Source organism: Macrobrachium rosenbergii, chromosome 4 (genome assembly GCF_040412425.1).
Source record: "Macrobrachium rosenbergii isolate ZJJX-2024 chromosome 4, ASM4041242v1, whole genome shotgun sequence".
Classification (NCBI taxonomy): Eukaryota; Metazoa; Arthropoda; class Malacostraca; order Decapoda; family Palaemonidae; genus Macrobrachium; species Macrobrachium rosenbergii.
In genome coordinates this window covers 55,240,481-55,264,816 of record NC_089744.1, presented here as the reverse complement: position 1 = coordinate 55,264,816, position 24,336 = coordinate 55,240,481, and the positions used below count along the sequence as shown (strand labels likewise).

Sequence of the window (24,336 nt, the reverse complement as noted above, 5' to 3'; positions counted from 1 at the left end):
CTAGTTAAAAAAGTAAAAGAGAATGATAAAAGTACTGTTAGTAAAGTTATACTCTTGCGTAAATGCGTACAGCCATACACAATCGAACGGGAAACTTGTTTTGCTACTAATCGTATCAGATAACAACTGTTTTGCTTGTATTTCAACCATCGTACGGTCAAACAACTACTGTCGTTATGTTACAAATGATGTTAAGTACTGTACAATAGGACTGATATATTTTTTACACTATACCCTTATTCGCTTTGGAGAAAAGATCGGCAAGGAAATATACTGCTTCAGTAACTTTAAGCTGCAAATTGTAGGTGAAGCTGAGAAAACAATGTTCCAGCTGCCTGTGACTAAAAATTATCGTGCATCAGCGACATGGATGAAACTCGACCGTAAATAAAATTGGAGAGAATGTATTTTAATCAAAACTACTGGGCATGAAAGAATACAAATGACTGTTGTTTTCACGCCAATAAAAGATAAATACGTAAAGCTCGTATTATGATGAAATCAAGAGAAAATAGCGAACGGAATCTTGATTTTTTTTACACAAAACAAACGTGCCCCCAAAACATTAATATATGACGTTCCCGCGAACGTCATATATTAACGAAAAAATAGCTAAATTAATGTCACAAAGAGACGTATTTAAGTTATATTTCGACTTAAAAACACTTCGTATAATGAAAAATATCCTTGTCCCAAGTAAATAATCTATATTCATTTACGCTTACTAGAAGCAAGAAAAGCGCTCTGAACCGAGTTAAATGCTGCGAAATACACAGCGCGTTACCGATTCCCAAAACAAAACATTGATCGCAATTTATAATACAAAAGCAATAAGAGAATAAACGCAACTGGATACAATGTAGTAAAGCATAACTTTAAAAAGATACACATTCGTTATGTTGATGTTTGTATAATACTGTTGATATGTGGATAGAGTTCAGTATAATGTAGGCTAGGCTACCGTATATGTAGCCTATACGATATACCATAGCTTAGGCTAAAAGACAATAATAAATGTAAAAAATGGAACAGCAAAAGCATGCCTGCATTTACAAACACCTCCAGTTTGTCGATGCAGCACACAGTGCCACCAAATCGAAGCGGCCGGTGAGCGAGTTTGCGCAGCGACCCGGGAAATTTGAAAATTAGTGCGGACACATTAGAAATTATTCTACTCAAGATTATAAACAAAATATGGGAAACTGGAATTTTACCCAAGGACTGGAAAATATCCATAATTGTCCCCATAAAAAACCTAATAAAGACGCTTCCCAAGCCACCAGCTATAGACCAATAGCTCTTACCAGCTGTGTTTGTTCTCTTCTGATGGAGAAAATGATAAACACCAGATTAGTTTGGCACCTGGAAACTAAAGGACTAATAACTCCATTTCAATTTGGTTTCAGGAAAAATTTTACCCTTGATCCTTTTAACTGAGGCTGACCAATCAAATCCAGCAAGGATTTGCCAAACGATTGACTATCGGGGTATTTTTTGACCTGGAGAAAGCATATGACATGCACTTGGAGAATATGGCATCTTAAAACAATTGCACAAAATGGGCATATGTGGAAGAATGATTAAATTCATATATTCCAAGAGTTTTAACAGAGATTTTTTTAAGGTTAGAGTGGGCAACACATCTCTCCCAACCTTTGTAAAGCAGGAGGAGGGTGTTCCCATCTGTTTTAATGTGACACTTTTTCAGTTGCAATAAAATCAGTATTGTTCAACAAATATCATCACCTGTTAAATGCTCGACACTTTTATTGATGACCTTGCAATATACTGCACAGGATATGATGCCTCTGAATCAGTATGTAAACATTTGCAAAGGTCTGTTAATGCTATTACAAAGTGGGCTGATGAGAATGGTTTTAAATTCTCTTCCTCTGAAAACAGTTTCTGTAAGATTTACATTTGCCATAATGTGGAAGAGGTTCCCACCCTTAGTTTAAAAGGATCTATCATTCCTTAAAAAAAGGAAGTAAAATTTTTGGGAATGACCATTGACCAGAAATTGACATGGGCCAGCCACATAAATGCCTTAAAGACTAATGTTAAACAATCTCTCAATATTTTAAAAGGTTGTCTCTGGATTTAGTTGGGGAGCTGATAAAAAATCCTGCTGAGACTATTAATGACTGCTTGTGTCGATCCAAGCTGACTATGGCTGTCAGATTTATTCCTCAGCTTGTAAAACCAAGCTGAAGGAACTGGACGTTGTTTCACAATATGGGGCTGAGAATATGCTCAGGAGCTTTTAGAACTCAGCCTGTTGAAAGCATATATGTTGATACAGACCAATTTTTCCCTAACTGATCTAAGGAGGCAAGAACTAGGATTAAGATACATGGCTAGAATGAAAAGTGCTCCCAAAAATCCCTCCTTCCAAGTGCTGAGGAAGCAGACTCACGACCTCTTTTCTGGTACAAGAGCCTCTTCCATTCCAAATTAGACTAAATGAAGATGTTAGGGATAGTCATCTTAAATCCCAGAAAGTCATGGAAGTGAAACATCCTGTGTATCCTCCATGGCTTATCCCAGCATTCATCCGTGTGCAAAAAGCATATAACAAAAAAAAGACTGTCCTGAGGAAGAGATTAGGGAAAGTTCTTGGAGCACCTTTGCCCATACTAATGTGACAAAAATCTATACTGATGGATCAAAGTCGGGATAGTGGTGTTAGCTGTGCAGTTATCCTGGTGATACAGCATATACAGCTAAACTACCTGACTTTGCATCCATATTCAAAGCAGAACTAACAGCCATAGTCTCTGCCCTGGATATAAAATTGAAAGTAAAAGACACTAATTTAAAGTCATCTACTTGGACTCAAAAGCACTTTAGAAGCAATAAAAAAATTCAATAGCTTCCATCCATTAGTTCAAAAGTTCAGGAATCGCTCTTCCATTTGTATTATCTGGGTAAATCTGTCTCTTTCTGTTGGGTCCCCTCTCATGTGGGGATTTGTGGAAATGAGATGGCAGATAGGGAAAATTGAAAGGTGCTAGTGTCTCTTCAGAAACAGCCTTTAGTAAAGTGCCTCATACAGACCTAAAAGGTCCTTTTAGATCTTATATTTTAAAACAAATGGCAAGAAAGATGGACTTCTTCTCTTGCCAATAATAACAAAATATAGAAAAATCAGAAATAGTATATTACATGCACAAACTTTCCAGTCGGATAGACGAACAGAAATAGTTTTAAGCAGAATGAGGATTGGGCATCACAATTTGACCCATCAGTTTATTTTAGAAGGGGCAGCCTCCCAGAGTGTGTCTTGCGGTGGTGAGATGCTAACAGTGGAGCACATTCTGGTTGCTTGCCCAAGATATTTTAACCAAAGAGAGATGATATTTTTGTTTTCTCAGAATCCCTCTGTGATATTTTGGGAGATGAAAAGATATTTCTGCTCTCATCTCCTTTTAAAACCTATAAACATTTTTAATAAAATTTAATTATATTTTATTAATCACATCAATAGATATATATATATATTTATTTATTAAGCATTTTCTTCATTAATTCATTCATTTATCATATTGTAATTTATCTATGAACCATCTTCATCATACACTCATTAACTCATTTTTCATAATATAATTTATTTAGTTTCCATTAATCTGAATGGCTGTTTGGATCCAGTGCCTGGGCTTTTGCCCTAAAACTCATACATCCATCCATTAGAAATTACTCTAGCCGAAATTTGTGCCAGATTACTGATTGTTCCGGACTACTGATTGCCGGATTAGTGATGGTCAACCTGTAGTACTAGTGTGGTTTGCACAGAACACCTGCACTCTCTTCAGCTTCCAGATTTATTACTTTCTACCTCTTACTTTCATCTGTTCCCTTGTTCTCTTCGCACCTAATTGTCTGACATCTTTTAACTTTACCTGGCCACAATTCTAACTCGGTGAGGACTGTCATCTCATTAAACTATTTTATGATACAACCACCTTAACTGAAGTTACTAAGTTACTGATGTACACTGTGCAAGTTGACATACCATTTTATTGCGAAACATATCCTATGCTATGCACTTTGCTTAGTATGTTGCTGTAAACTTGCATTTGCTGCCTTATACTGTAACATCCCATGCTGCATACTCTACTACCAAGAGTTGCATGGATTCTGAGTACATACTGTTAGCTCATCTGATACACCTAACAATCTCTATAAAGGTTGCCACATTATTTCCATCTGTTTTGAATGGCACTGCTATATTCCTGATTTAAAATCAGTGGTTCCCTCTAAATTGCCTCCTTAACAGCTTATGACACTGGTATTATCAAATCTTATTACAAGTTGCCCCTTCTAGCTCTGAATGGACTTGCATGATTTTGGAATGAGTGTATACAAGTACATAAAGAAGACAGACTTGTTCTTTTTAGCCTCTGATTATTTTTATTTCATTTGACTCATAATTAGGATCCTCTTGGCATACCCACAGTCTGTGCAAAAAAAACAATAAAAAAAAAAAGTCCTTTTTCTATTGACCTGTCTCTCACTTCACTGGCTAAGTCCTGCTTTATTATCATCTCCTAACACAGCTTTGGCTGTGCATGCAGGAGAGCTGCCTAGCTTTATACTGACTGGAACATTAATGGTACCTGCTGCCTCTTATCTGAGTTCTGGCTTAGTTAATCCTACCTAGGTCATTTGGTGAGTAAAGCTGTAATGAAACTTTTCAAGTTTCATTACAGCTGGGACCCTTCCAGGCTCCCTTAGATGATCAGTACCTCTTTAAATATTGATTCTTACTTATATAATTTTTCTATTCTAACTATCGCATGAGGTGAGTTGGTCACAATAAATGGCATGACACAATATTATAGCGGAGAAACTTAAAGAACTGAATTGTCCTTGGACCTGATTACTTTTCCCTTCCTGTTAGTATGTCTGTACTTGTACCAGTGATAGGCATTCCTCAATCTTCAAGAATATCCTTTCACTTGGCAAAAAAGCTGTGCAATGGTGGTACTTTAGTGCCTGCAATTCTACTGACGGGCACAGAAAGAAAGCAGAGTGAAGATAACTGCAGAATTAAAGACAAATAAAAACACAAACTGCCGATTCTCAAGTAATGAAGATGACAAAAATGGAATAAGTAAAAGAAAATGGAAGTTAAAGGAGCCCTCTGGACTTGCCATTACTGCTGAAAGCGTAAATATGTGAGCTTTCGTCAGGTGAAACAAGGGCTCCCCAAATACAGGAGGCCTCACCTATTATCCAACTACTGTACAGCTTTACTTGTTTCATCCAGCAATTCAGCACAGTTTCTGCCTTAACTAAGCATTATGGCAAAATTAAACTGTACCTTATCACTTCATAAACTGCTAATTCCCATCTCCAGCCATACCTACTTTCATATTTCCTTGTGTGGAATCCACAATTATTAATAATTTTCCTTAAGTGGAAAGAAGTTATTATTAAGGCAATGCAAGAAAAACAACAATAGTACATTAATCAATTTCAGAGAAGTCTATGGTACATGCACAAACCATTCCACACCACTCTAAGGGAATCATCTTCAATAAGAGAACAAATTAAAATCCAACTTACTATCAAAATATCCAAATTGTGTGCAAGGTGGTCTGGTAAAAGCTTTTGCAGTACAATATCAAGTGGAATCCCATCAAAACGATCATGCTTCTTTCTTGTTTTCTCAGAATCTCCTTCAGATACCTTTTTATTACTGAAAAAGTGAATGTATGATAATTATAAAAACCACAAATATTGAAACTATTTGGCACTTACATTCAACAAACACTAAATGGACACTGATGATCAAGAACAGTACTGTAAACCTTAATGAATTACAAGAAAACTGAAAAGTCAGGTATCAGTCATGGTTATCAAGTGAAGGTGAACTAACCTACATGGGGAACATCATTGATACACTTAATAAAAGTCATTGCACTTCCGATAAATCTGATCTGTGGGATCACAAGGTGGCATCCCAAGAAATATATCACAATTTTTAAAAGTAAATTGTATTTTTCCTATCTATACAAACCCTAGGTCCTTTACATTAGGAATTACTTTCAGCAGGCTGGAAATGGCCTTGAACTTTCTGTTGAACAAGGTGGTTAGGCAGTTAACTGGGCGTCCGGGAGGTCGAGTACTGCCTGCCTGGATGTAAACATTCCAATTTGCCTTTCAGCCCAGGTATCAGATTGAGGGGTGGCATGAGGTGGGCATGAAATGCACAGGCAAAGGACCTTAGGTTTGTATAGTTAGGGTTACAATTTACTTTTAAAAATTGTGATTTGTTCCGACACGATATACAAAACCGTCGGTCCTTTAAAAATCCTTTAGAAATCTCACTGGTTGGAGGGAGGAATCTGAGTGAGTCTCTATGAACTTTCTGGAAAAACCTCACCAAATTTTTCTTCCCTTCTGCTGTTTTGATAGAGCAATAAGGGAAAACTTCCTTGACAAAATGATCGGGTTGTAAGAAACGCATGGATCAATTGTTAGACTTCTCTGATCCTTTGCATGAAAGAGGAACCTTGGAAGTTCATGCAAAGTAGATCTGTCGGAAAACTTGGGGAGTTAGATGACAATAAGGCAATCACAAGCATTGGGTTTGTCTTACTGTCATGGCCTCTTTCCCACTCTTGCAAGGGAAGGAGTGGGGTTGCTTCTATAAACCTGAGCAAAAATAGAACAGGAGCTCCGTTGATGTATGCCACCTGCACTGACTACCAGGTCCCATCACTTGATCCCGGAACTCTTGGAGAGACAGGAAGGCTGCCTTGAGTTTCAGGATGTTGATGTGAAGGTACTTGTCATCTCGGTGCCACACTCCCAAAGTCAGTAACTCCTCTAGGTGTGTGCCCCATCCCTCGGTCGATGCGTCTGAGAACAGCAGCATGTCCGGAGGGGGGAGTATGCAGGGATACTCCTATCAAGAGGCTCCTGTCGTCCATCCACCAGCGAAGGTCCTCTCTCACATCCTCGGAAAGAGGAATGAGAAAGAACAGTGTCTTGGGACTGGGACCAATACTCCTTCAGTCTCCATTGTAGAGACTGCAGGTGCAGACGCTCATGAGGTACCAGCTTCTCCAGCGATGACAGGTCGATGACGACTTGCCATTTCCGGGCTGGCTGCTCCTGTCGTGACAGGAACAGCTGTGCTGCCTGCCGGAACCTGCTGATACGAGAGTCCAAAGGAAAGACTTTTGCTGCTACCGTGTCTATCAGCATGCCCAGGTACTTCATCGTCTGCTTGGGGGAGAGATCTGACATCTCAAGATTCACCATGATCCCAAGATCGCGGCAAAACTCAAGGAGTCGACCCCTGTCCTGCAGCAACTGCAAGCGGGAGCTCGCCAGGACGAGCCAGTCATCAAGATACCTCAACAGACATATCCTGTGCAAGTGGGCCCAAGCTGACACGAGAGAAAAGACTCTTGTGAACACCTGGGGAGCAGTTGAGAGCCTGAAGCAGAGCGCCCTGAATTGGAAGACCGTCTCCCTGAGGATAAAGCGGAGGTACTTGCAAGAGGATTGATGAATGGGTATTTGGAAATACACATCCTTCAAGTCCACCGTAAGCATGAAGTCGTTCTCCCTGATGGAGGCAAGCACGGATCGCGCTGTTTCCATTGTGAACCGAGTCTGGTGAACGAATTGGTTCAGGGGAGAGAGGTCTATGACTGGTCTCCATCCCCCTGTGGCTTTCTCTATAAGGAAGACACGGCTGTAAAAGCCTGGAGACTGGTCCAACACGACTTCCACAGCACCCTTGTTCAGCATGACTTGCACTTCTTGCTGTAGTGTGGAGTCCTTCAGAGTTCCTTGGACGTATGTGAAGAGACGGACCGGAGAGTAGGTGAGGGGAGGCCGAGACTCGAAGAGTAGTAGATATCCCTCCCGAAGGACATTCACTATCCAGGTCTTGGCTCCATGTCGCTGCCATGTTGCCCAATGGCCTGACAAGCACGCCCCACCTTCAGCAGCATAAGGGGGAAAACGCTGCCCCTAGCGTTTTCCCTTCTGCTTCTTCCCCTTGCCCCCATTTCCAGACTGGAAAGCAGGCTGAAAGGGGCGGGAAGACCTACCATTTCTAGAGGAAGAAGAAGGCTGGGTGTTTCCACAGGATCCCTTCAAAGACTGGGACTTCTTAGGGGCCGAGGAGGAGCTAGCCTGACCCGAGGGCCTGGCCGCAGTGGAACGCAAAGACCTGGAGGTCTTGGCCACTGCCTGGTGGACAAGCCGGTCGCTGTCATAGGCCCGGCACTTGTCCACCGCAGCATCCACCAACTCCCTAGGGAAGAGAGGCGGAACCCAGCAGCGGTCTGTTCTGCAGGGTCATTGCCAACTCGGACCCCATGGACCTGGAGAAGAGAAAGAACAGTGTCCCTTCGCTTCAGGACCAGGTTAGCCCACAGGTTTGCCGTCTGGTGGGCAAGGTAGGAGATGGCCCTACCTCCAGACTGGCACAGTCTCCCAAAGGCGGAGTCCTCCCCGGGTACGATAGCGCACGAGGAAGCAGCCACCTTGGATACTGTGAAGGACCACAGATCCAGCCAGGAGACTGCCTGGAAGGCCACCATGGCGGTGGCTTCCAGGGTTGCGGCTTCTTGCTGAGAGAGGGAGATATTCTCTGCAGTAAGTTGCTGCAATGAGAGACCCAGATCTAGGCAAACCAGGTCTGGGTCAACCTGCTTAGGCTGCAATGACTTCTCCGACGGTGCATAGAAACGCTTCTGGCGAGGCAGAGGAGGGGGAAGAAGCTTGTCCGAGCAGTTCGATCAGAGAGAATTGTCCTGCCCAGACACAAGACTATTCACCTGATCGAGTACCCCCTCGGCAAGTGTGGACCACGGCAGCCCCACTGAAGCCTTGGGTTCCTTCTTGGGTCCCCAAAAGGATTCGAGGCGCGACGGACAATCCACAGACGAGGCCATGGTCCCCTCCCCGAGGTCGTTTTGCTGACGAATCGGCGCAATTACCTCGGCAAATGTCCTCTGTATCTCGGGGGTGTCCACATCCTGGGGAAGAGGACCTTCGAGTCCTTTCAGAGCGCAGTCCTCCCGATCTACTCTCCCTGCAAGAGGGAGAACCTTGGCAGACCCCCGTGATCCTTCCTGCACCACACAGGCTTAAGACCTGGTCGAACCGAGGACCGAGCCAGGCACGTATGCCCCCGAGGTAGAACTCTGGGGAGATAACTCGCCAAAGTTCTTCCTGTCTGACTTGTGCCCCCTGGAAGGAGCCCAGGAGGTAGAGGGGACAGGCGAGGAGGACTGGGCGCTCCCACTGGCCTTGCTGGCAGAAACAACAGGGGCAGTGGGCCAGGAACAGTCACCAACCTGCGGGGATGACGGCAGCCTGGGTCGAGGAGAGCGCTTTTGCCTGGGCGAAGGGGTCTCCTGAGGAGAGCAGAGCAGCTAGCACCTCCACCGAGCCAGGCTGGCCAAGTGGACGTGGTCGGGGACTGGGAGGAGGAAGAGTCGAGGCACCTGCATGCCTGGACTCTTTCTCTCATGGAGAGAGGTTCCTCCCTTACCAGACTGGGGTACTCGGGTTTCCTTAGAAACTCGGGTACTCGTAGCGACTCGAGAGCGAGTGTCCGATGCGGACCTGCTGGCCTTAGAAGCAAGCTTCTTCGGCGCAGCAGGGGGAGTGCGAACCATGGTCTGCATGCCCTTGGCCCTTGGCCTGGGGGTCAGATACAACTGACCTGGATGGGAAGGAGCCAGTCCCCTTCCCTGTGGAAGAGGTCCCGAGGTCTCGAGAGACTTCTTTGGGGGAGAGCAGACTTTTTTCTTCCTTGGCTGGGGAGCCTCGGAAGGAAAGAGGAAGAAGAGGCAGCAGACGACACCTTCTCGATCTCTTCTTCGCCATCTTCCTCAGGATCATAGTCAAGTCCCCAAACCATGAAGGAGCAGCAGAAGGCACAGGAGCAACCAGGGTGGCCATGGAAGCAGGCTTAACCCGGGGGGAGGGGGGGGCCACAGAAGCAGGAGCAACCAAGGGGGCCACAGCAGCAAGCACAACCCAGGTAGCAGAGATGGTGCTCTGGCCAGCAGCTACCGGGGCAGATACAGCAGCGCGGGAGCCAGGAGGGTCCAGGGACGAAGCCAGGGTCGGAGGCACATGTGGAGCCAGACCAGGCCGAGTGTCAGGGAAGCAAGAGCCGAAACCGTGGTCAACAATGAGCGTGGGTCAGCAACAGGAGCAGGCATAGTCATATAAGGCACCGACAACGTCACCAAGTGTGAGGGGCCAAGCAGGGACAACGGGGCCACGAACCCAGGAGGCAGCAGCACGGAGTGGAACGTGGCAGGCGCGGCCGAAACCTGGGTGCCGAGGTACGAGGCCACTGTCACAAGCAGCTTGCTAAAAGAAGACACAGTGACAGTCGTGGAGATGGAAGCGGTGGCTGTGTGGGTCGTCACCAGAGTGCCAGACAAGTGTGACACCAGCCCTCCAGTGACAGCACACCAGGCAGACCCAGGTGCAGCCAGGCAGATGTCAGATCAGGTACCTGGCCAACAGAAGACGCTTCCACCCCCAAACCTGACGACAAAGTCAGGTCAAAAAGGGAGGCCTCTACTCACTCTGCGGGAAGAAATTCGTCCCCAGAGCGAGGAGAGGCCCCAGAGAGGATGTCCTGGCAACAGTTCCCCTGCGGCCTGCCACACCCGATGAAACAAATGAGGAAGGGGAGGGGGAGTCCTCACCCGAGGGAGAGGCAGCAAGAAGGGAAGCTTGCTGGGAGGGAGAAACGACCCCGACGGATCAGTCACCACAGGAGTTGTCGGGGGAGTGTCACCCTCGGACAATTCCTTGGCAGGTTTCCTACGGTAGCGTCTCCTCCCCTAAACTTCCTCCACTGCTCGGGAGACCAGGAACAACACTTGCTACAAGGCGAAGCGCGCGAACACACACGTCCCCTGCAAGTGGGGCAGAGGGCGTGTGGGCCTGTGTCAACACTAGATCTAAAGGTATGACATTTTTTGCCTCCTACCCCAGGACACACTCTGGGGGTAGGAGGGCTTAAAGGGATTATCAGCATTCATACTACGAAAACAAAAGGAAAGTTCCCACCGTGAAAAAGCTCAACAGTCGGGCAGAGAGTGAGAGAAACAACATCCGCAGTCCACAACGACTGAAAGCAAATTGGAATGTTTACATTCAGGCAGGCCGTACTCCTGCCTCCCGGATGGTAGTTACTGCCTAACCACCTTGTCCGAAAGTTCAACGGCCGTTTCCAGCCTATGCTGAAAGTAATTCCTAATGTAAAGGACCGACAGTTTGTGTATCGTGTCAGAACAAATACAAATTTATATCGTTGGGAGATAATAAAATAATTCCTTGAATTTTAGATATACTGTAGTCTTAAAATTATTAAAACACTATGCTTAACAGTGCATGAACCTAGAGAGACTACAATATTTTTTATGTTTGTGCGCTTGATGGTAGGATTTGTTACTGGTTGTTGAAACCAGTTGCTAATGGCCCTTTTGTTATACTTCTATGCTTGAACTTCACCTTATAAGGTGCATCATGAATTTCCTTTAGGATAAAAAAGGATTTTGACAAAGGAAAAATCTATTTCTGGAGAGGGGCCCGTGTCACCCGGTGAAATAGTCCATTCAGCACTTATTTCTAGGTAATTCCGTTGCTAGATACCAGAGAAAGCTAAATCAAATGCTGGAATTCACAACACTACCCCTGATGAGGGAAACCAAAATGATTGGTTCCGCCAGACAGGGCAGACAGTACAGGAAAACTAACACTAGAAGCTAAGCTGATTAAAAATTTTTGGGACTTCCTTAACAAGGAAAGGTAAGAACAAGATGACTGTTGGTTACCGGCTAACTCCGATACATTACTCAAAGACCAGGAAACCGAATGTGGACGGAGTACTGTTCTTAGACGAACACAGACCTTAGGGATGAAAGTTAAGAGCCTGTGAGTCTGGTTCCAACAAAACACTTTCCTCGAGGCCAATGCAGCCGCATCAGTACTGTAACTTCAAAACTATGTGAAGAGTGCTAGTTACTTAACTGCAGAACCATACTGCAGTAGAGTAGGATCCCTTAACTGATTTCAGGAAAACAGTAATAACAGGACCAACATCAGTTTCCTCCTAAACTGTAAGATTCACAAAGACCACAAAGCCAGGACATCAGAGTTTGAGGGGCTGGCGAGGCTGAGTTTATACCAGACGGGACAGCTTGATAGTTTGTGGCTGAATTGGGTTGCAAACAGACCTACTTCCAGGTCCAGGAAAAGGTCACAAGACTACCTGAATGACGCTCCGTCTAAGGACTATTCCGACACCCTGGATAGGGAAAAAGCAGTGACCTTTTGGACCCCTACGAGAAGGGTGGTAGACAGAGGCACCTGTGTCTGTTGGTTATGGAGAAGAATGAACCATAACCTGAACAAGCAATTCGAGTCCAAAACCACTTGTTTACGCAGCGCACTATTGCTGTTTTGTTCAGAACCAGCCTAAAAGGAAACCTCTTGGGGGAAGAAGTTTCCCAAGGACAGGAAGACTGTCACCGCCCTCCAAAGCGTTGATATGGAACTGCCGAACGTGACCGACTAAGTACCATGTACTTCATTGGGCCAAAAATATCCACCTCACCCGCCCAGAGAGGTGACGGTGTGGAATACTGGGGCCGGAGGGGAAAGCTGGAGAGGAACTGACTTGAAAGCACTTGATAGTTGTGCAAGGCCGAGGCCACTATTCAAGCAGGAGGAATCAGGGAGACACGTCCCTGACTCCGCCATACCTGGGTCATAAACTCCAGCTTTGACTTCAGAAGGAGAACCGTCACTGAAGCAAACTGGAGAAAACCCAAGACCTTTTCTTGGGCACGGTGAGAGGTATGCTTGAGTTGATGAAATGATAGGACGCCCTTGCTATCTCTTTCCGCTTCCACTGGATTCATAACTCGGAAGGCTACCCTCCTGAATCAGGTGGGATTCCTTCCTGGTTACTTAGAAGCCCAAAGACTCTAGAAACCGATTATAATGACCGGCGCCTCAGGCAATTCCCGGCGCTGGGTGCCCAAATGAGCCAGGCAACTAGATATGCAGCTAGCATAGCCTCCTAATACCGGAGCTGTTGAACTACGGTATTGTTCAAACTGGCAAAGACTCTGGAGCCGCATTGAGGAGGGCATGAACCTGAAGGGGTACGCCTGCTCCCGAGTCTGAATCCCAAGAAGGGATAGGACCTTTCTGCAACCAAGATGTGAAAGGAAGCGTCGGAAAGGTCTATAGAGGTGGTTCGGCTCCACGGCGCAGTAAGATCCGAACCCACAAGACTGTAAGCAACCGAGACTTGCCGCATGAATAAGGGAAAACAAGCGGGACACGCCCGGAAAAAATTTTCCAGTGGAAGGGAACTTCCTTGGCAGACTGAAAAAGCCTGACAGGCCATTCACAAAGACCCCCAGAACTCTGGCCGGAGGCTGATTGAACCTGATTGGGGGAACAACAGTCCAGCTCCACCCCAGGCCCTGATAACTATACTCTGGGCCCAGGAACTGAAGTTCCAGTGGCCCTTTCTCTGGTACAGCCTCCCACCCATATGAGAAATACTACAAGGAGGAGGCTTGATTGCCTCCCGTGAAGCGAATGCCTTCCCAATTTCTCGGAGAGGAGTAGGATGCTTCCCTGCTCCTATGATAACCCCGAGGGTCAGAGCCTCTGGCCAAATGTCTAGTGAAAATTCTTTCCTTAGGTTTTCGTATGAAGCAAAGAAAACTCCGGCGGAGGCACGTGGGGGAGGCAGAGACACACGGGGGTGTTACAAGGGGCTGATGTGTTGGCTGAACCCGCACACATCGAGGTGGAGGCTGGGAGTGAGAGCTGACGGCTGTCTAGGGGCAGAGACCTGAAGAGCCTGCACCACCGCCTGAGCAGGGGGCTCTTGAACTACATGAACTTCTTGCCGGACTTGGGACAGGTCCCGGCAAGATCAGACCGTTCTGCTCGTAGGGTAGACACCCATGAAACGGAGGCTCTGGGTAACATTAGTAGCCCCAGACGGGCCGTGAACAACGCCCACCTGGGGAAAAGATTAATTCTCCAGGTGAAACTGTTCATAAGATTTTTCAGCTCAAGGCGGAACGGGCAAGCCTGACTTACACCCTGTTTCAGCTTCCTAAAATTGACTCCGGAAGCTTAGGGAGCTGTTACGCTGAATAAATTAGAAACCTGCGTAGTCCGGGGTTAGAAGATTCACTGTGAATGTATCTGTGATATCTGTCTCCCGTAAATGCCTCAGCGATACATTTTCAAAACAAGCCTGTTGAAAAGAGGGGCTACATTCGGAGCACAAGGGGTAGAAACAGGGCTCTCAAAGAGAGCACGGTAAGACCCACAGCTGGCGTGAACTTGGAATTCTCCGTCTGCCACCCATTAGAGTTCTCAGGAGACGATGTGTCCAGCCCCTAGCTGAGGGCTCACTTATGGATCCTGCCAGACAGATGCCATGCTCGTTCTGGCAGCCTGGTAAAACCCGGATAAGAGGATACCAGACCGGAAGGGAAGAAATGCCCTTCCACCAACCTCCGTGTGCCCACACCCCCGATAGGAATGTGCCTTCATGCTGGGAAGCATAAAGGGAAGGCGCCAAGATTCCCAGACTGGAGGGGAAAAGAGGTGGAGGTGTCCGAACGATAGAATTCCGAACGGAGCAGGACTTAACAGGTGATCCATTGACAATGAGTCTTGAGATTAATCTCTTGGGATTTAAGCGCCTGGGAAAGGGAAGGTCAGGACCATGAGGTAGATAGTTAGTTTAAGAGGTTGACAATGACCCTCAAATCGAGCTCCTTATAAGGAGACCCGTAAAAGAGTTTTCAACAAAGGAAGGAGGGGGTAACCGCCTTGCTTTGCTTGGGCCGTGTCCCTTTCCAGAAGACGAGGCCAAACTCGTAGATGGCACCGGATTAGAGATCCGAGACGTCCTTGAGGGGGCCGGAGCGGTCTTCTTGGTTTAAAAAGGGTCTTCTTTTTCTTTTTTCTTTTTTTTTTTTTTTTTTACTGACTTCACCTTAGGGACGGTAGACCAGGAACCGTCGAAAAGGGATGAGAAGCTAACGAAAGGAATCCCCTAAAGGAAAAGTTTGCCTCACCTAATTCCGAGCTAAGCGGAAAAGGTTTGCCTCAATTATTCCCCGCACCTACTTATCGCCCCGGAACGATGTTCACAGGTCCGAGAACGAGACAGAAGGCTGCAACGTCTTTAGAAAACTCTCTGTAAACAATTAACTTAGGCGAAGAGTTACGAGACTTGCGGCATCCTCAGGAGGGGGAAAAATTAGGACCCCAGACACCGGAGGAACAACTATTAATAAGTTATATAAGACGGAGTTTGGCGAAGGAAAAACCGATAGGTGTATATGAAACCTACCAATTTACCGAGAATCTCGCCCGGAAACGGAGTTTGGCGGAGGAAATCAATAGGCGTATATGAAACCTACCGATCCACCGAGAATCTCGCCCGGAGAGAGCCCAAACACCGAAAGATTAACTATTAATAAGCCACAAGAGGTGGAGAACCGATAGGTTTATATGAAACCTACCGAATTAACGAATCCCGCCGAGACGGAGTTTGGCGAGTGAAATTGATAGGCGTATATGTGAAACCTACCATTTATCGCGGAAGAGCGACTATTAATAAGCCACATGAGGCGGGGGGCTTGACGGAGGCAAACCGACAGGTGTAATGAAACCTCTCGGATTCATCAGGTAGCCTGCTCGGGAGAGCATAGCGCATAACGCAATCTGCCGGGTGCCAAACGACTAATAATAAGCCAAAGGAGGCGGCGTTTGGCGGAGATAAAACCGACTGGTGTAAATAAAACCTACGGATTCATCAAGTAGCCTGCTCGGAGAGAGCATAGCGTACTTTGCAACCTTCCGAGTCAAGAATAAGTCACATGAGGCGGAGTTTGGCGGAGACGAAACCGACAGGTATATATAAAACCTATGGGTTCATCAAGAAGTCTGCTCGACGAGAGCATAGCGTACTTCATAACTTTCCGTGCCAAACTATAAATCCCAAACAGACTGTGCACCGGAATGGGAGCTATAGACTCCGTGACTGCTGGTTTGTTGCAGGATAGCGGAGCATTCCTGCACTTGACAAAACCAGCCGAAAACGTATGAGAAAAGGGCATGCTGGAACGGATGCCGGAGCAGAGTACCGTAGCAGCCACTAGCCTAGTCAGACCAGGAAAACCCCCGGAGAAAACCGGAGAGAAAACCGGGCTAACAGGACAAAACTCATAGACATAAAAACAGAGTTAACGGAACATTCCGAAGCGATCATCTTTGAACAAAATGTGGGAAGGTTATGAACTGTTCGGAAGTGGGCGCACTCCGAGCCAAGAGAGGAAAACCCCTGGAGGAGGATATCCTGAACGAAGTGATAGCGGTGGGGGGGAATAAACGCCGACCACTAAACACTAAAACCGCCGTAGCAGTAAGCAAGGAGAGCGCCCAACAAGATAACGAAACATCGAACAGGTAGTAGCAAAAAGGAGGGGGAACGCCGAAAGTAAATAAAGCAGAAGACAGTTAGGTGGAAAACGCTAACTGGCCTCGTATGAGATCCCAACAGTGAGGTGCGAACATATGAAGCATCACGAAGGGAAATAGTCGACGTAAAGGAAGGGGGAAGGATAGGCCAGGAGGTTGATAACCCAAAGCAGCGACCAGGGTGTGGACAGCACTCCCGGGCGCCCAGAGATTCTCATAGATCCCCTCGCTATGTAAGCTGTGTTGTACGACAAGAGCGAGAGAAAAGGAGAGGAAGGGCAAAACCTCCTACGGCCAGGGGAGCAATGAAAGATAAAAGGATTGTGAACAGGAGTGGGGAGAGCACTCCCGGTCACCTCCAGGTCCAGGTGGAGTGCCAACTCAGACACACCGAGGGACAATCAATCAATGCAGAGGGAGGGGATGTAGGTTACAACATAAAATAAGGATAAATTGCTCTCAAGCCTTGGAAAGTTAACAAACCTTGAAAACAAACCAAGGGGAGAGAGAGCAAAGGATAAAAGGGAGAGAAGGGGACTTTCGATACCACAAAATAATATATATATAGTCGGTAAAAGAAGTGTGAACACGAGTGGGGAGAGCACTCCCGGTCACCACTGGTAAGCAACCCAAAGAAGGATTGAACTAGGACAGGCTACGAGGTAAACCCTCGCTATTCCAGCTTAACTTATTAGGAACATTAGCCTAAGTGAAAAGCCGAAACAGGGAGAGGGTGGACGTAGGCAATATATCCAAGCCAAAACCAAACAACGGGAAGCACCAGACATAAAACACACATGTACAGAACGAGATCACCGACATGAAACTCATACGCATTCGAGATCGTCCCCTCTTAACGATTTTTCCCAGAAGGGAAAAAGTGTTACAGCCAACCCCTAGGCTAACCTAACTGAGGCGATGTAAAGGAAGGAAGCCTAGGAGAGGGGTAAAGGCTAACCAATAACTCAAAAAAAATTCATAATAAAAAAAAATTGTCTATAAGGTACATGTAGGAGGATAGGCAGGCCCAACACAACATGGACGTGAAGGGACATGACCGACCTCAGTTAAATGAAAGTACCCCAAAATTAACAAAATTCAAAAGCATCCAAGCACAAGGTCAAAAATTAAATGTACCAATGAAAATCATGTTCCCATACACTTAGAGAAGTGAGTCTAAAACAAGGCAAAATAAAGCCAAAATAAGAAGCGAATAGGCCCGAGGGGAACCACGTAGCCTAAACAGCAAGACAGCACTTGACCAGGAAGGGAACACAAAATTCACAAAATAAACAAAATTATAAAAACAAAGTAAAAACAAAGTAAAAACCGTAACAGTACCAATGAAAATAAGATCCCCAAAGGCTAAGAGAAGTGAGAGACAAAAATAAAGCATAATGAGGCCATGATAATAAGCTTAATGGGCTCGAGGGGGAAGCTCGTAGCCTAAACGCTCAACAACACTTCTCGTAATGAAGCCACGATAAAAGCGAATGGGCCGAGGGGGTAGCTCAAATAAACGCTAAACATCACTCTCATAATGAAGCCATGATAAAAGGCGAATGGGGCCGAGTGGGTCCTCAAGCCTAAACGCTAAACATCACTCCCTTAATAAAAATCACTCTCGTAAAAGCCATGATAAAGCGAATGGGCCCAAGGGGGTAGCTCAGAGAGGTAAACGCTAAACAGCACTTCTCGTAGTAAATGGGTACAGAACAAACATAAAATTAATCAAACCCACTAAAGTTAGGGATCATTAATGGTAAAATATCCCAAATAAAAAGGGATACAAATAAAAACACAAAACAAACATGCCGACCAAGACCAAGAGAGTCAAAAGACAGCGTGAGAGGAGATCGAGACAGCGAGGATGCCATAAAAATCCAAAATAGAGCACAAAATAAGGATCACAACGAAATTACGTGTGAACAAAAAACGTGCTAAAATGGAATGAGGCTAGTGTTGCCTTGTATACAGTCCGCGAGTAGTGCATGGGCTTGTATCGCACCTCTCTCGTTGGGACTTTTGACATTGGGAATCTCTACAGGATAAGGTTCCGTGTTTTTGTAGTTCACTCTTTTCCATACACGACTCCATCTAGTGGAGCTTGCTCTGGGGGTAGTAACTCCAGCATTTCATTTAGCTTTCTCTGGTATCTAGCAACGGAATTACCTAGAAATAAGTGCTGAATGGACTATTTCACCGGGTGACACGGGACCCCGATCCAGAAAGTGTCTTAAATGCTGGTAAATAAGCAATTACAGTAATAGGAAAATTTAATAGAAATAAAAAGAAATATCACATGCGAAAGGTTGGCACAACAGCAACAACCATTACATTGGAGGATCGATAAAGCAACAAGAGACTTTGAACACTTTGGATGCAGAATAAAATGATGGAAGATGAAGAGCATAAGATGAGGGTCCATATGCACAGAGTTTTTTTTCCTAATGTAAGAGGTTGGTGGAACTTGAATTTCCTTCAAAGAAATTAGGTATCTTATGATTAATCCTTACTGGATGGGCATGATCATGCGAGGCATAATAACAGCTCTAAATGTTTGATCCAGTTCACCTCAGGTGAGAATCAATATTTCGTGCCATACAGTTTGAACAAATTTTGCAGGAATAATGTTCAATGTGGAATGTATCTACCCATATTCACAGAAAATAAGCCCATTCACGGTATTTTTCACTGAGAAATATTCACTAATTACACTATTTTCATCTCATTTTCATGACTAAATGCACTTTTTGTGATAAAACTAAAATACTCAGGTAATGCTCGAGTTACGATAATTCACCTTACGATAATTCAATTTTGCAATGGGGTAAGCAATTAATACCGATAAACAATATTATTTATAAAATATTTTAAAATTTCGCGTGGGCTCAGGCAGCAGCATAATCAGGCAGTGAGAGAGACCAAATTACAATAGACAACTTTTCCTCCACCTCTTTGTCCCATCTTCTAGTTAAGGGATTTTGACGAAGGAAAAATCTATTTCTGGAGAGGGACCGTGTCACTAATGAAAAAGTCCATTCAGCACTTATTTCTAGGTAATTCCATTGCTAGATACCAGAGAAAGCTAAATGAAATGCTGGAGTTACTACCCCAGAGCGAGCTCCATCAGATGGAGTCGTGTATGGAAAAGGGTGAACTACAAAACACGGAACCTTATCCTATAGAGATCCCAAGGTCAAAAGTCCACAGGGAGTTGCATTACAAACCCATGCACCACTCAAACTGACAGCACACAAAACACCGCTTAGCCGCATTCCATGAAAGCATCACCCCACCAGAATGATGTTTACTATGGGAGGACATGACACATGATGGAGGTGGGTCATCGATGACAGTCCCCTCTCCAGAAATAGATTTTTCCTTCGTCAAAATCCCTTTTCTGGATCGGGTCCCGTGTCAGCCGATGAAAATTAACAGAGAAATAAATATCATTCTTGAACTAAAGAGATAAAAATTCTAAGGGGACAGAAGACCGAAGGTCCAAAAGAAATTTTTAAACACTAGTAACAATAACAATAATGTACAAAAGAAACTGATGTTAGCTTAAAATTAACATGACAATGTGAAAAACATACATAAACAAAATAACTATACAATATTGAAAACCTTGTAACTTAAATGTGTCATTTAGACAAACACATAGATAACACAGCCAGGTGAGAAGTCAAGGCAAGCCTGACTGAAATGACCGTAAGGGGATAACTGAGGCAGTGGAGGAGGAAATGACTAGGAATCAGAAAGGGAACCAGAGGGAGGAACAATGTTCCCTGCCGCGACTGCTGAGAATTTAAGAGCTTCTAAGGATTTCAAATAGTGACGTTTGAAAACCAAGGGTGACTTCATCAACCGTGTACCTGGTAAGATCCGTGAAATTCATGTAATGAAAGTAATTAATGGAGGTGGCCACAGCTCTTAATATCATGAACTTTTGGGACTGAGTCAGGGTTAGCCTGCTTGATAAAGTAAAGGATCTGTTGTCTAATAGCAGACATAGAGAGATTACCCCTCCTTCCCTGATAAAGAGAGGCCCAGAAGAGATGTGGGAGGACCTGTCTAAATAAGCCCTCAAAGTATGAACTGGGCACAGGGACAGGTCTTGAGGCAGAGGAGAATTTTCCAAGGCGACCACCTATGCTGCGGATCTTCATTTTTGGCCAGGAAGGTAGGGTGAGGAATCAGCAAAACCTCCTGATGGAAGGAAGTCGACGTGGTTGGGTTCCCTAGAGAGTGCAGACAGCTCTGAAATTTTAGCACCAGCCAGGCTAACTAAGAACAACGTTTTTTCCTCAACAAGGAAAGGTAGGGGCAAGACTGATTATCGATATCTGAGGCTAACTTCAACACGTCATTTAAAAACCAGGAAACCGTATGTGGGCGGATTACTGGCCTCAGACGTGCACATGCTTTAGGGATGGAAGAAAAGTAAGGGTCTGTGAGGTCAATTTTGAAACCATACAAGAACACTTTTCGTAAAGCCGACTTGACTATAGTAACAGTACTAGCGGCTAAACCCTTCTCAAACAGTGATCTAAAAAGGAGATTGCTAAATTTATGGTCATTACTGTAGCCTCAGATTCTCTTAAAAAGAGTGCTAGTTTCTTAATTGCTGAGTCAAGAAATGACGAAGAGTGGAGACCCCTTATCTGATTCCAAGAACATGGTATTGACAGGATCAACGTTAGCATCCCTTTGAGCCGCAAACTTCATAAAGTCCACAAAGCCAGGGCATTTTGGATTTTTGAGGAAGCTGACACAGTCTGAGTTTGTACTACTTGTGTTAGTTTCGGACTGGGGATTCGGATGTGGCGAAGTTTCAGTTCTAGTAGAAGAGGAAACCAGCTGCTCTTTGGCCAGTAGGGAGCCACTAGAGCTACTTGACCCTTGAACGTCCTCAGTTTGTGAAGGACTCTTAACAACAAGTTCACTGGAGGGAACAGATAGATCACCTTCCACCTGTTCCAATCCAATGACATTGCGTCCGTGAAAAGAGCTTGAGGGTCCAGGTTGGGAGCTACGTAATGAGGGAGCTTGTTGTTGAGCTTGGTTGCGAACAAATCTACCTCCAGACCTGGAACTAGTTGGCAGATCCAATTGAACGAGGCCTGTATAGGACCACTCCGACTGAGGAGTTGTCCTGGAGAGAGAATCTGCTACGACGTTCGGACCCCTGCAAGATGGGTGGCAGATAGGTGCCACTTGTTCTTGCAGGCCAAGGAGAAAAGTGCAATCATTACCTGGTTGATCCTGCTCGATTTTGAACCTCCCCTGTTTATGCAGTGGACTACCGTGGCGCTGTCCAGAACCAGTCTTATGTGAATCTTCTTGGGGGAAGAAAACTTCTTCAAGGTAAGGAAGAAGATGGCCTCCAGAACATTTATATGGAACTGGCGGAACATGAGGACCAAGTCCCCTGTACTTCTTGGTGTTGAGAATATCCTCCCACCCGCTTAGGGAGGCGTCTGTGTGGATAACCAACGCCGGAGGAGGAAATTGAAGGGGGGACTGACTTGGACAGGCTCTTGACAGTCGACCAAGGCCGAGTCGCTTCTTCAAGATGTGGGGATCAGAGACACCTTGTCCCTAAAGAGAATGATAAAAGTATTGTTAGTAATGTTCTACTCTTGCGTAAAGCCATAAACAACCGACCGAGAAACTGTTGTTTTGCTTATAACTGAATCGGATAACAACAGCCGTTTACCTGGTATTTCAACCATAGTACAGTAATAAACAATTACCATAGCTTATAGCACAAATGACGTTAAGTAGAATAGGACTGATATATTTTTACATTATACCCTTATTCGGTATGAATAAAAGATCATCAGGGAAATGTACTGCTAAATTTAAGCTGCAAGTTGTAGCTGAAGCTGAGAAAACAATGTTCAAGCTGCTAATGACTATACTGTAAATTATCGTGCATCGGCAACATGGATGAAACTTGATCGTAATGAAAGAACACATTACTGTTATTTTTACGCCAATAAACAATAAATAGGCAAAAGCTCGTATGATGAAATCAAGTGAAAATAGCGAACAGAATCTTGAATTTTTTTTACACAAAACAAACGCCCCCAAACGGCCATCATCATCTATTAACAAAATAACATAAATTAATTTCACAACGAGATGCATTTTAGTTATATTTCAAGTTAACATTTCGTATAACGAAAAATTACCTTGCCCCATTTAAATAAAGTATCTAGAGATTCATTTACGCTAACTAGAAGCAAGAGGAGCGCTCTGAACTGAATGAAATACGTCGAAATAAACACAGCGTAAACGATTTCCATACCAAAACATTGATTGCGACGCTATGACTGCAATTTGTAAATAAAATGCAATATAAGAATATATACAATATTATTGGATCAGTGAATTAAGACATAACATTTTAAAAGATGCATATTCGTTCTGTTGACATTTGTATAATACAATATGTGAATATAGAGTACAGTATAACGCAGGCTACGCTACCGTATACGCATACAATGCACCATAGTGTAGGCTAAGCTAATTCTTGTTATTCAATTTCTCTTTGCACTGAATTATCATAAGTCACTTTGCATGAAACTCCAGAATTAGCTGATATTAATAATTACTATACCGTGTATGTACAGTATAGAGTATACTTTATAGTGTAGGCTAGGCTAACATATATGTATACATAGTACCAAATATCCTAGTGTAGGCTAGGCTGTGTTCGAGATACGTTTTGGTATTCCGTTTTTTCCAACAAACGATGGTTTTTTTTTTTTTTTGAAACTTAACCCCATCGTAAGTAGGATAATACCTGTATAAGCATTTTTAGTTTGTTTTGTGTCTGTTTGAACTATCAAAATAGGCAGTTCTAAGTGTTTTTAGAAGGGTTCTAAGTATTCGCGGGTTTTAGCTATTCGCGGGGGGTTTTTGGTACGCATCCCCTGCGAATATGGAGGGGTTTACTGTATATTACCTGAACACCATTTAAAAAACATATATTACCCATCCATTTAAAACAAAGATTGGAGGATGCTCCAGGTACAAAGTACCCCTGGCTTCCCAAAACCTCAACAACCTAAATCCAGGCTAGGAGACAGAGAAATAGGAGGATCACTCCTACCCCTAAATGCCAGCTGTGGAGAATGGACTCAGCGTACTGTCGTCCTCGAACAGTTTCAAAGTCACACAGATAATAATTGGTGAAGACTGAGTGACACTTCCAATAAGTCGATTAGGTTATGTCTCTCAAAAAGAAAGAGATAGCATTCTCGGAGATAGGACGTAAAGGGTTCTTGACAGAACACCGGAGGTTACAAGAATCGCCTCTGATATTCTTGGGTCTCTCGATGTAAAATCTTAATGCTCTCACTGGGAATACTACTCTCTTGTTCCGATGGTCCTACTACCAGTTCTGCAAGAATCTGGACGGAAAAAAAATGAGGCCAAGGGTAAGAAAGGTACTACAGGCAGTCCCTGGTTAACAGCGGGCTCGGTTAATGGCGATCCGGTTTTATGGGGCTTGTCTAGCGTTGAAAATCAGCAATTTTTGGCGCTGAAAATCGCCGATTTCTGCTTACCGGCGCCGATAATTGGGTACTGGTACGGGCGCAGATAACCGAAAATCGGCACTTTTCGGCGCCAGTAATCCTGAAAATCTCCAAAAAAGCACCGGAAATCGACGATTTTCGGTTAGTGGCAATTTTCGGTTATCATCACACCCCCAGAACGGAACCCCCGCCAATAACTGAGGACTGCCTGTAGTTTTTTGGTAAGAAGCCTAAAATATATGACCAAATAGCTGTCTCT

General features: G+C 44.7%; 1 protein-coding gene across 1 annotated transcript in view; it reads right to left on the bottom strand.

The window, feature by feature from the left end:
- LOC136834727 (uncharacterized) overlaps positions 1 to 24,336 on the bottom strand; it is a 223,422-nt gene that overhangs the window by 38,032 nt on the left and 161,054 nt on the right. Inside the window, exon 10 of the mRNA XM_067097319.1 lies at positions 5,569 to 5,701. Within this exon, the coding sequence (XP_066953420.1) occupies positions 5,569 to 5,701 (133 nt within the window). The remainder of the gene's footprint in view (positions 1 to 5,568; positions 5,702 to 24,336) is intronic.